The sequence below is a fragment of the Solanum tuberosum genome, unplaced genomic scaffold (assembly GCF_000226075.1).
Source record: "Solanum tuberosum cultivar DM 1-3 516 R44 unplaced genomic scaffold, SolTub_3.0 scf00376, whole genome shotgun sequence".
Classification (NCBI taxonomy): Eukaryota; Viridiplantae; Streptophyta; class Magnoliopsida; order Solanales; family Solanaceae; genus Solanum; species Solanum tuberosum.
In genome coordinates this window covers 318231-331320 of record NW_006239305.1, presented here as the reverse complement: position 1 = coordinate 331320, position 13090 = coordinate 318231, and the positions used below count along the sequence as shown (strand labels likewise).

At 32.4% G+C, this 13090-nt stretch overlaps 1 protein-coding gene across 1 annotated transcript; it reads left to right on the top strand.

The window, feature by feature from the left end:
- The first annotated feature begins 1875 nt into the window (after positions 1-1875).
- LOC102589837 (uncharacterized protein C630.12-like) lies at positions 1876-9311 on the top strand. Its single transcript, XM_006362043.2, has 13 exons — positions 1876-2171; positions 3175-3234; positions 3340-3518; positions 3789-3924; positions 5593-5689; positions 6247-6306; positions 6401-6501; positions 6843-6877; positions 6975-7032; positions 7230-7304; positions 7374-7531; positions 7621-7887; positions 8965-9311. The coding sequence occupies exons 1-13, from the start codon at positions 2046-2048 to the stop codon at positions 9203-9205; spliced, it is 1593 nt and encodes a 530-aa protein (XP_006362105.1). The 5' UTR covers positions 1876-2045; the 3' UTR covers positions 9206-9311.
- Positions 9312-13090: the final 3779 nt, after the last annotated feature.

The following is a 13090-nucleotide window of genomic DNA, read 5'->3' as shown; positions in this document are numbered from 1 at the left end:
TGGGTCTTTTGGGTATTGAATATAGGATCAAAAACTTTCCTTGTATTGAAAGTTTAATCGAAGACAATAAGTTGAGTATCACTATATTAAGCTTAAATTTGTTTGCTTTGAAAGATTTTGAGTCCGTAGTTCCTGATTGTGGAGAAAAGGGATGGAATTATTATCTACGATTTGTGGTATATTGATTAATATAATAAGGTTCCCATATAATAATGACGGTGGTTTCAAAATGGTGAGAAGTGGTGTAATTTGGCGGTTGTCATTGATGCTCTACTAAGTTGCTATGGAGAAGAAACAAAATTAGAAGTAGAAACAAATAAGAAAAATAATTAAAAAATTAAAATGCATATATTTATGAAAAAATATTAAAAGTAAAATTTTAATATTTATTTTTTATCTTCACTCTCTCCAGGAGAGTGCAATACACTCACTTTGCCATGTAGGCATCTAGGATGGTAATAATTTTTGTTTTAAACAGTTTAGGAGGTGATAGGACTCCCGTGAAGAATGAATGTGTAGTTGAGAATTCGGTCATAGTTTAAGGGGGCATTTGACCATTTTCTCATAATTTTTTTATTTTTTTTAATACAAGAGACTAGCAAAAAGGAACAATAGAGTAGATAGAGTAGCTTGAGAAGATTCTTTTATAAATCCCAAACTTCAAAAAGAAACGATAAGTAAGCGTTTGATCATACGATATCATATTACGATATGATTGTGAGATGAAATCAGCGCTTGGACATACGATTTCATGCTAAGATGAAATCTCATATTCTCCAAAAATCATGATTTGAGATATTTCAAATACAAAAATTGATCCACAAATTTATATTTTGTAAAAACAACCCACATTTATATCTACCAACCATTTATTTCATATGCAAATAAATTTATAGTTCATATAATTACTTTTAAAATCATTTACATCTCATATATCGATTATTCTCACTAACATCGAATTTATCAATTGCTACTTTACCATTTATATTCATCAAATTTATTATTTTTAATCAAATTTATTTACCAACAAATGGTTCAAAATAAATATGTTGATTCGTCTTCTTGGTCATAGAAATGTAAGTTCAACTTGAAAAAGTTGTCTGTACTATGTGGGAGACTATATTAAAAACTAGTACACCACAATTTATATATGTTAATTTTTTTTTTATTGAATTAAAGTTTGATCGATAAATCTTGTATTTTTTAAGAATATCTTTGTGATAACGTATTATGAGATTTTATAAACTTTTATTTATTTGGTAAGATACAATTTAATAGTTTACAACTTATGAAGTTTTATGTTTACGAGAAAACATACCACATAAAAGGTTCAAATCACATGTTCAAACAAAACTTCAACATCATTTCATGATTTCATTTCATGATTCATATCATGATTTCATATAACATGACCAAACGATTTCATCTCATGATTGTTCAAATCACATGTTCAAACAAAACTTCAACATCATTTCATGATTTCATTTCATGATTCATATCATGATTTCATATCGCATGACCAAACGACCCTTATACTAATATCTTCCTACATTATAATCAAATAATATTTTTAAGGCAATTAAATGTGATATTTTAAAGCTACTTGTTCCCCGCACCCCCCACCCCCACCCCACCTTTTGAAGTAACTAATTCATAACATCTTTTAGTTTTCTAAAAATCTATTCATTTCAAGATAAAAACTTACTAAAAGTTATTACTACTATTATATAAAATTAGTTAAGTATACCTGCTTTACATAATTTCTGAATTTCATAATTATCCCTCAGAAGTATGCTGATAAAAAAACTGCTTACTAATCATTGTACAAACGAAAAACCATGAAATAAAAAATAAAAAATAAAAAATAATTAAGAAAAATAGAAGAAATCACCATTGATGTTAAAGAGGTGCCAGCTACCTATAACTAAAAGTCTAAAAAACTCAGCTAATTAAACTAACTTATTCAGCTTTGTGAGCTTTGTTTTGGGATCTACAAGAAAAAAATGGAAGTAGAGAAGGAGCAGTAATTGCTGAGTTAACAAGAGATGTTGAAGTTAGCTGTTTTCTTAAGCCTTATTTGGGCATTGACTCTTCTCTATGGAGAGATGTTCTCATTTTGGGTCCCTTTTCTCTCATGTTCTTGGCCTCATCCCCCTTCTTCTTCTTCCATGGTAAAGTTCCAAACTTTGATGAAGTAGTAATTTACTTTTAACTTTATCTTTGACTTGAGCTAGATTCAAGAATCATTTTTTTTTTCTGTTCTGTTTTGTGATGTAATGGACAATATTCAGCTGCAAGTGAGCTGGGATTTTGAGGGGTTGTGTGATGTTAAAGAAATGATCTTTTTCTACTTCTTTTGGTTAAAAATGATTTCCATTTCCCATTTTTGTAAGTCTCTTGTGGGATTTGGGATTCCTCATCTTAAGCAGCTTATCTCCAGATCAGGGAATATTCAGCTCCCAGTTGACCAATAGAGAAAAAATTTGTTCTCCCCATTGAATCTGTGTATTAGTATTTGTCAACTGTTATCATCTTCTCTATGGAGCTTTATTTGTAAATGACAGTGGCCTTTCATTTTGTACTTGTCCAACCACTTTTAATGCTAGTTGGAGCTGTGAATTTGTGTGTTAGTTCTTGTTTACTCATTGAAAATCATAAGTGTTGGGTAATGCCAACATCGTACCTATCGGAAGGTCTACAAGGGGGCTGGGGTGGCCTGGGTCGGAGTCATGGTTGAATGTGGCGCTTGATTGGTGGGCTTGGTTAAGAAATAAAGTTGTGCCCTTGCTCTCAGCTATAACTTTTGGTATGATGGTAAGCGGCTAAGCGCTTGATCAGATTTAACAAAAGGCTAGCTTGTTTAGAAAATTATAAAGAAAATAAAAGAACTCTTTTTGGTAAGTTAACTTATAATTATATGTATAAGTGGTGGACTTTCGTATGCTAGATACTTTATTTGAGGGAACTTCTTCGGTTAATTATAGAGCAATAATTTGGTAGCTCTAGATAAGGCAATGCTTTTTCGGTAAATTTCCTCTTCATGAAGTCTACTTCTTAATTATCTCGATACTTAGATGTATACATTTTAATGACTTGTCCCCTCCATAAAGATTCAGCTTTTTTGAGCTGGCGTAAAAACTCAGGTGTATTAACCTTTGTTGACCTTGGTTTCAGTCAGATGGAGTAGATCATCAACGTGATTACGTGAAAATTGCTGTTCTGACTGATCCTCAGGTATTGCTTCTGAAAATAATGGTGGATTTACTGTGCTTATCTTTATATTATTCTGTGCTTTGACATTTTGATTTCATATTCACAACATATTTTGTATTTTGACAGCTCATGGACAGAACTTCTCTTCATCTTGCCCCGAAATCCTTTGCACTTGAAGCTGCTCAGTTCTATACATATTTGTATATGCGCAGGGCATTCCTATCATCTATTTTACCATCCAAACCAGATATAATTCTGTTCCTAGGTGATTATTTCGACGGTGGGCCTTTTCTCTCTGATGAAGAGTAAGTACTTGTGTAAGCTTAATGTTCTATCTTAAAATTTACTCTCCTAATAAAAAATTAAACTACCTTGTGGATGAAAATCGAAACCTAGCTCTGATTGTAATTCTCTGTATTTCTCAGTCGAAAACTCTTTTTGGACTAATTTAAGGCACATTCCTATCAGTTGCTTCCTTATATAAAGTTCATAATTTAGTCACTTTCATAAATGAAATATCTGAATGTTCTCCAGTTATTCTTCTGCTTTGGACTTCGATTTATTTAATTTGATAGATGGCAGGAATCCTGGAGCCGGTTTAAGCATATATTTGACATTGACATGCTTGAGCAAACTACAAACATAAAGCTGTACTACCTTGCTGGAAACCATGATATAGGGTATGCTGCTTTTCACTCGCGTATGCCAGAGGTGTGTTAATTATTCAGATAGAGTTGGAACATGTTATTTAACTGATATTTAATATGCTCTTTGACTTGTTCATATCTCATCTTCTTTTCATGTATCAAATTACTCATAAGCCTATGAAAAGATGGAGATTAAATCTCCTTCTAAAACATTGCATGAAACAAACCTATTATTTAGTGGATGGTTTCAAATTTCCGCGGCCTAAAAGGCTGGAGTCCCTCAAAGAAGTGGTCGCGAAGGGATACCTCCGCATAGCTAGTTAGCAGGCTGAGGTCTTGTTTGCTAACGGAATTAACCAGACAAATCGCTCCACCAACTAAGAATAACCATGCACACCACCCATAGAATCAAGAAATACTTACTATTTCTGGACCTAGTAAGGTTTCCCGTCTTGAGTCAAATTAAGCCGCAATTCCTAGTGGTGCCCTTCCGTCAATTCTTTTAAGTTTCAGCCTTGCAACCATACTCCCCTAGAGCCCAAAAATTTTGATTTTTCATAAGGTGCTGGCGGAGTCCTAAAAGCAACAGATCCCTGACCGGCATCGCTTTTGGTTGAGACTAGGATGGTATCTGATGGTTTTCGAGCCCCCAACATTGCACAATAAGTACTGAAGAAATATTTTTTGTGTGTTACGGCCTGCTCGAGCTCAGTTATCACATTAGGAAACTTTTGGTTGAAAATTTAGTCACGAGCTTTGTCTTTCACTCTTTCTAGTGTCCCAGATACTGGAAAACTGCTGGAATAGTGTCCATGATTAACTGTAGCAAGTTACCTTGTTGGTCATAATTGTTAAGGAAATTTGATGCACCTAAATTTTCTACAACCAAGAGTTCCGATGAGTACCAGGTTTTACATTGAGAGGATCCAGAAACAACAGCATCTAATTTCAGAAAAAGTTGAATAACTAGGATAATTCAACTATTGTTCATTGAGTTGGATGATCGAGCTTAATTTTGGAGTCATGATCATCTGTGTACTAAGGCCTGGTTTGGACATGATTTTAGTGATTTAAAATCAAGATTGGTTTAAAGTTGAAATTTTGTTTGAACATGCAATTTAGATTTCTTTTGTATTTTTCCTCATAAACATGAAAACCCCACAATTTATAAAAAATATCAAAACTTTCCCAAAATTCAAGTCGAGGATGAGTCAAGTTTTACATTGAAAAAAATTTGAAATCACATTTTTGGAATTTGAAATCAAAACTTGAAATTGGATTCCATATCCAGTGTCCAAATGCCTATTAAGTAAGTTAACTAATTCATTATTCATAACATGAAGAGTTTTCAGATTAGGTCAACTAGTGTTTGTAGTTGATGGTAAAGTGGATGTGTTTGTAGATGCTTAAAGAAACCCATACAAGCTTCAATTTATCTGGCATCAGTGCTTTGTTTCAAGGAGCACCAAATGTCTATAAAACAACAATTTATGATTCTGCACCAACCAAGTTATTGTTTGCTACAAGAGTTCAATGTTTTCAGCTATGAGGGAAAATCATGCTTCCATTTGGCCTGCTATTTTGTCATGTCACTAGCTTGATGGAATCTCTACACCGGAAACTTTAACATACAGATTTAGTGCATTCATTGCTCCGGCCTGATATGTGAAGCAGAACATTCTGGTTTACTCTTATTCTATTTCCGAGCTTATCTGTGCACACAATAATGTAGGTTATCAAACGCTATGAGAAAGCATTTGGTGCAAGGAACTATCAGTTTACAGCTGGGAAAGTAGATTTCATCACCATCGATGCGCAAACCTTAGATGGTAATATCACAATCTACTCTTATTTGGAGCTCTTTTTGTTGTTTCTATTAATATATATAAAAGTTTGGCAACTTCAACAGTTATTGCTTAGAGATAAAACTAAAACTTTTCTCGTTTCAGCGTCGAAGAGTTAATTTCCAATTTTTGAATAACTATTCAAGAATATATTTGCCTGGTCTTTTTCTTTCACTTATTTCAATCTCCCCAATTCCTATACCTTTTTATACATGTAGTGTCTAAAAATGCTAATTTTTTTAGTAGTTGCTGTTTTAGAACATGTGACTACTCTTCGAGATAGAGGGTTCTAACTATAATGTAGTAGTTTTCTGTATGACACATGACCATGTGACTACTCTTTGACGATCAGAACAGATAATGTAAGTAGTAATTCATTGCTAATGAGCTGGTTCAATTCATGGTATTGTTATTTTGTAAACACCACTTTAATGATTTTGCTCTTCTTCCTATCAATTAACATGAAAAAGAGACTCTATTGATTACGGTTCGATTCATGATGTTATTTTGTAAAGACTCACAGCAAAATCTCTTGTCTACAGGGCATCCCCAAAACAATTTAACCCCTGCCACATGGGAATTTGTCAAAAATGTCTCTAAGCGTATGTTCAGCCAACCACTATCCATGTATGTTGTGAGTATGTTGTGATTTGACTTGTGTGTAAGAAGCTCAGATCATTTTACTGTCTTATGCAGATCTGTCTTCGAATCCAAGGGTTCTATTGACTCATATTCCGTTGTATCGACCAGATCAAACTGCGTGCGGTTCATATCGCTCATCATCAATTATTAATCAGGTAAAATTTAACTTTTTCTTAAACTTGTCAAAGTTGTTTTAGATTTTTCTATTTTATAGAGAAAGATTCCCTCCCCTGAAAGTCACCATTCATATACTATTCCTCTCCAGTAAAAGAGCACTTGAGTTCGAGAACCTAAACAATAGGGATTATGATCTTTAAAAATTCTTCTTCATTTTGCTTGTTGCTATTGTGAGGAGAAAATGTTACTTTTCTTGTAATATGGTTAATTAATAGGTCCCTCATATATTCTGTTTTGATAAACATATCTTTGGTATCATGTAGAATCCTGAGAGAAAGAGTTTATAATGAAAAGTTACATATTTCGTCATTTATTTCAGAGAATCAACCGTGCTGCTCAGGATAATGAAATATTGTAAGCTCTTACTCTCACTTTTAGTGGCTTATTACGGATTTAGTATGTCTGTGCGCATGGATGTTTATGCCAGACTTGGTCACAATTCCATTCACAGATATCAAAACTATATTACTGAAAAAGGAACAAATGACCTGCTTGACTCGATCAAACCTGTAAGTATTTCCTTCCATTTTATGATGTCCGCATGGCCCAATGATCTTTTATATATATTTTCAGTAGTAATTCTAGATACTATTGCATGTAATGTAGGCTTATCCAAAACATAGTTGCAATATAAAGGGAAGAAATTTCTACACAATACTAACTGAAATGAATGATTTTTGGGTTGCATTATTTTGAGTTTCTGCAGGCACTGATTCTTTCCGGGCATGACCATGATCAGTGTACAGTGATCCACAAATCCAAATATGGTTCCGTAAAAGAGGTATCACAACTTGTTTAACTGATAAAGTTTGTATTGATTGGATGGTGTTTGATTGATAGTGTTGTGCAGCATACTCTAGGGACTATAAGCTGGCAGCAGGGAAATTTGTTTCCATCTTACATGCTATTATCTGCAAGTAATCTTATCTTACCGAACGGATCAATGCCAGAGGAGGCAATTTCCACAAAAGTGTGCTTTCTCCCTGTGCAGTTATACATTTACATATGGTAATTCAGTATATTGAGATGAAAACAAAACATTTGTCTTAATAAACCGTGTTTCTTGTAATCTTAAAGTTTGTTTGTGGATGTTTCAGGTATATTTTGCTGTTTGTCATGACCCTTCTTATTGCCGTCCTTTGGCCCACGAATGGGGTGCTCTTTCCACACTATCTTGATGGATTTCTGAGGAATGTAAGAGGTCTAATTAGTTCAAGCTTTTCGGGAGGTGGGAAAAAACTGAAAAGTGAAGATGAGATATATGAATATGAGGAGATATGGGATGCAGAAGGATCGATGCACCTCATAAAGAAAACCTTTAAAGTGTCTTCTACATGCTCAAGCGACAGCGCTTCAGTAGAACGGTAAGTCCCATCAAAGAGAACCAGTCATTGCATGAACTGCAGCAAGTAACTATTTCTATTTACTTGAGCATGCTTGTGTGTTTCTCGAAGTTGCCTCCTAGATTACAAGCACCCTAACCTTGTTAGATAGCAATGCACTTTAAGAATTACAGGAACCAATCGTGCATTACAGCAAGTCCCCATGTACCTCTAAAAATCTGTGTGTCTAAGTCTACTGTCAATGGGGAAGTATCTCACACTTCATTTGGCTTGGAGTAGTCTAAGTTGCTCGGATTCTTCACTTACAGTGCCACACCTGTGTCGACACGACATGTATATGGGTTCGTACCAGATTTGGCCAATTGTTTTTGGATACTTTTGACCAAAGTCAATAGAGAAATTCGAGACACATACGATGATTTCTGAAACTAAAGCTAGGAAGAAATCATAATTTAGGCATATGCTTTTTATTTTTATTTTTTTATATCAGTTAAAGATATTTGTATGTAGTCCGCAACCAGAAGGTGCTTTAAAGATTTATACCATACAACATCACTGTTGAATGTGCAATGAACTCAAGTAGTCTATCATGACCTATATATCATTATTTCCAACAACCGTGTTACACCCTAAAAAACAGTAAGAAGATGCATCTATACTTAATAATAATCACAGATCCAACTTGCTCTAAAATAATTGTGCATTCCTTTTCCTCCAAATAGTCCACCATAATTTAGGCATATTTTTGTAACTGTTATTAGCTAGCTGAATTATTTTTAGTTGAATCCTCGCACTAGCATCTATACTGGATTTGTACCCCTGAATCTTAAAATTTAGATCATGAAGGATCCGAGATATGCACCCTTATCAGACACTCACACTCGAGTCCGAGCTACTTAGGTAGTTATCCTTCAATATTTTTCTTTTTCTTCATAAATTTGATTCCATGTTGATTTGTTCAAGATAAGCAAGCGCGCTATCCATGCTATCATCACTTCAGTTCAATTGTTCTCATTCTTCAGTAATCTATTGGGTGCCTCATTGTATTTTAGACTATTTGATGCTCAAGTTACATTGATGCATTTTTCTCGAATGCAGGGGTAATGCTATCATGCGGTCAGTTGCCAGAAAACAAGAGACGGATACCTCAAATCCTGCTGATGTGACTTTACTTATAGGATCAGATACCGCGGTAAAGGCACTGCCTCGGACAAACAAATCAAAGACAAAGATGGTAATTAGGAGATTGGTGAGGACATTGAGTATAATTTCTATCATTGCAGCTTTTAACATCCCTCTATATATGATGCTTCTTTTCAAAGATTGGATTGATAAATGATCTACTATACAAATATGCCAGTGATGCTGGCTTCGATTAGGTACTTCACAATTAGGATACATAGAGACGAGACGTAAAAATGAGCAGGCGTTAGCATCTCTCCCTTCTTTCACATGTTCGCGATATTCAGTTGCTCTGTCGTTGTAAAATGTATTGAAATTGTTGTTTTGACATATCCTGTGAACAGAAGATCTGTAGTTTCTTTTACATAGACATAACGAGGTGCCACTTTTTTTTTGTTCAGTAAGAATTGGATGCTTTTATGTATTTATATTAACTATCTTTATTCTTGTGCACATAGTATTTGTATATATTTTTGTGTGTTATTTTTGTTAGTCTAAAGTTGTCAGTAGTTGCTCATCAAATTTAACTAATGATGAATCACCAAATTATATAGAATTAGTTTCAGTGTTTTTTACGTTTACTAATAAGGTGTATTCATTCTGTTTCAATAAGAATGCCTTTTTTTAAAGTAACTTTTTAATTTCAATTTTCAACATGATATATTTACGGTTACTACCTTGATAACATTTTACGTACATTTTGGGTTCATGTCAATTAGTGGCATTGGTTGGGGGATGACTGGCAGAACCAGATGTTCACGTCAAATCAATGAATGTAAAACACTTGCCTTTATCAAACAAATCTAATAACAAGCAATCACTGAAACAACATTTATTCAATAGGTTCATAAGACAAACCAATCTACATACATTCAACAACAACAACAACAAAAACTTCTACATGTACTCTCATTGATACATTCACATCAACAACTCATAATAGTTCCAACACTTCTTACAATCACAACACCAAAATATTATCTGTAAACTTTATTCAAGACACGAAAAAGCTCTAACGAGTTTATTTTTTGAGACATAAATCACTTGATCAAGGCATTTCAATCTAGACTTTCCAAAACGATGACATCTGAACACTTCTTCCTTCCAAGTCTTACAGAGTTGACATAATTAACCGGGCTATGAGCAGAAATCCCTGGAAGAAACATCCCCACCATCCGAAAAACTATTGATTCCCAGCTCTCTTTGTACTCAGGTCCATATATGTTACACATAAAGAAGCTTCTGATAAACTCCCAGACAGCATTCAGATACATTGGTAACACGAATCGTAGCCCAAAAAAGTTCATGTTTGGTTCTTCACATACTTGCTGCTCAACGTATACCATTCAAAATGTACCTATTGACCCCAACTTGCTTTTGGGGCTGAGGCGTAGTTATAGTTGTTAAATTGTTGTAGCTTATTCCTATATTTCCATAGTGGTGATCGATCCTCAAATTGGGATCGAGTGTAATTGTTATAATGTATCCTTAAAAAGAAGAAATTCTTACACAGTGTTGATGAACTGGATTATTCAGTTTTGTGCATAGTACTGTTTTTCCTGCGTGGATTTGTGCTTCTGGGGAAAGACGAGACACTGGTTATAACATTTAATTGTTTGTTATTGTACGTGACATTGTATTTTGCTAAAACGTTTACTTGGTTCTTTTGGTACAATATCATTTTACATCTTTTGAAAATAATTTTTGGAGTCATTTTTCGACATTTTGGTGAAACAAAGGGACATAAGGATGGTGTTTATTGATGTATATTAAAGACAGACAACAGTTTGTATATACTTACTTCCATCTGGTCAACAATAAGTAAATTTTTTAAGGTTTTGGTATATCCACTGAGAAAAGTATAAATAGGAAATTGCAAAGAAGTATATTTGAAAATTATTCATTAGATATTTGTTAAGACCATTTAAGAAAAAAATAATACCTTCTTACATTAATGTCTTCGAACAAAGTCTAACCCAATTTTCACAGTAATCAAATTCTCTTGACGTTCCTTTTTAATTGTCCTTAATTGATAACTTGAAACTTTTCTTAAGAAAATCATTAGTTATGAGGTGTTTAACCAAATTTTCCACACAAAAGTATTATTAATGACAATAATAATATATTCGGTGTAATTTTGTATACAAAGTATTAACTATACTTTGAAAGTCTAACTATAACTTTTTTAGAATTTTTAATTGTTCGGTGTTGACTTAACACATTTCTTAAGGAATAATAAATAGAATGACAATTTAACATTATCACATTTTGGATACAATAAATTCAATATTTTGAAAAATGCATGGAAAAATGATTATAGTTAATAATAATGTAAATTGAAAACTAAGTGATAAATTATTTTTTATTTTCCAAACTAGACAAGTAATTGTGGATATCTATTTTCAGTATAGTGGACAAGTAAAAACAAATGAAAGAAATAATATTTTATGTAATTATTTAATAATTAAAATCTAAAAAAATCAATAAATCTCTCTTGATTGATTTAAATAGAAAAATAAAATGAAAATTTTATTTTTTTCAATACAAGAGACTAGTAAAAAGGAACAATAGAGTAGATAGAGTAGCTTGAGAAGATTCTTTTATAAAACCCCAAACTTCAAAAAGAAACGATAAGTAAGAGTTTGACCATGCGATATCATATCATGATATGAAATTATGAGATGAAATTAGCGTTTAGACATGTGATTTCACGCTGATTTCATCTCATGATCTCATATTCTCCAAAAATTATGATTTGGGAATTTCAAATCATGATTTGAGATTTTTCAAATATAAAAATTGACCCACAAGTTTATATTTTGTAAAAACAACCCCACATTTATATCTACCAACTAGGGGTGTACATGGCTAGGTTGGTTCAGTTTTTTCAAATATCAAACCAAACCATATGTGTCGAATTTTTAAATTTATAAACCAAACCAAACCAATAAAACTCGGGGTTTTCAACCTCGGGTTTTTCGGGTTGTTTCAGGTTTTTCCGGTAAAGTATTCATACAAACATATAATTTAATTGTACTTCAAATATTTCTTTAGTCCTACCAAAAATACAACTATCTAAGATGTTTCTTAAAAATATAACACAATATGATATGATTAATGACACTAAAATATCCAACAAAAATAATAATAATGAAATTGCGTAAAACAAATATTGCAAATTAACAAGTCATAATAAAAATGATCATAATTTAAAAGTACTAAATCATGCTAAAATTAAGTTTAATAAGTATTAGTTACATGACTAAATATTAAAGAAAATTAAAATTAGATTATGTATTTTAATTGTCTAAACCAATGTAAAACTAAAGAGCAAATATTCAATATTATTGTCATTCTTAGTGTTGAATTGATTTTCTTTTTGCATTAGTATTAGTTTGATTTTGATTTAAGCTTTATTGGCCAAGTTCTAAGTTTCAAACTTGAAATAATATATTAAAAGATAAAAACTATGGAAAAGTATAAGAAACTTTTTAAAACTATATCAAAGTAAATATTTTTATGTATAAATAAATTTTAAAATTATATATATAAATTCGGGTTGGTTTGGTCTTTGAGTGTTTTTTTTTTAGTTTAAAACCAAACAAACCCAAATATAGCGGTTTTTTTTTTTCTAAAACCAAACCACTAGTCGGGTTTTTTTTCCGGGTTGACTCGATTTTGCGGTTTGGTTCGGTTTTCGGTTCGGTTTTGTACACCCCTACTACCAACCATTTATTTCATATGCAAATAAATTTATAATTCATTTCATTACTTTTTAAATCATTTACATCTCATATATCGATTATTCTCAAAACATAGAATTTATCAATTGCTACTTTACCATTTATATTCACCAAATTTATTATTTTTATCAAATTTATTTACCAACCAAATTGACCAACAAATGGCTCAAAGTAAAAATGTTGATTCGTCTTCTTGGTCATATGAACAAGAAATGTAAGTTCAACTTGAAAAAGTTGTCCGTACTATGTGGGAGACTATATTAAAAACTAGTACACCACAATTTATACATGTTTAATTT

Excerpts from the sequence above, each read along its gene's own strand:
- LOC102589837 (XM_006362043.2), top strand. The coding sequence starts at position 2,046 with ATGTTGAAGTTAGCTGTTTTCTTAAGCCTTATTTGGGCATTGACTCTT. Across the intron at positions 3,235-3,339 it reads CTGTTCTGACTGATCCTCAG|CTCATGGACAGAACTTCTCT; the intron begins GTATTGCTTCTG and ends GTATTTTGACAG. Across the intron at positions 6,502-6,842 it reads CATCATCAATTATTAATCAG|AGAATCAACCGTGCTGCTCA; the intron begins GTAAAATTTAAC and ends CATTTATTTCAG.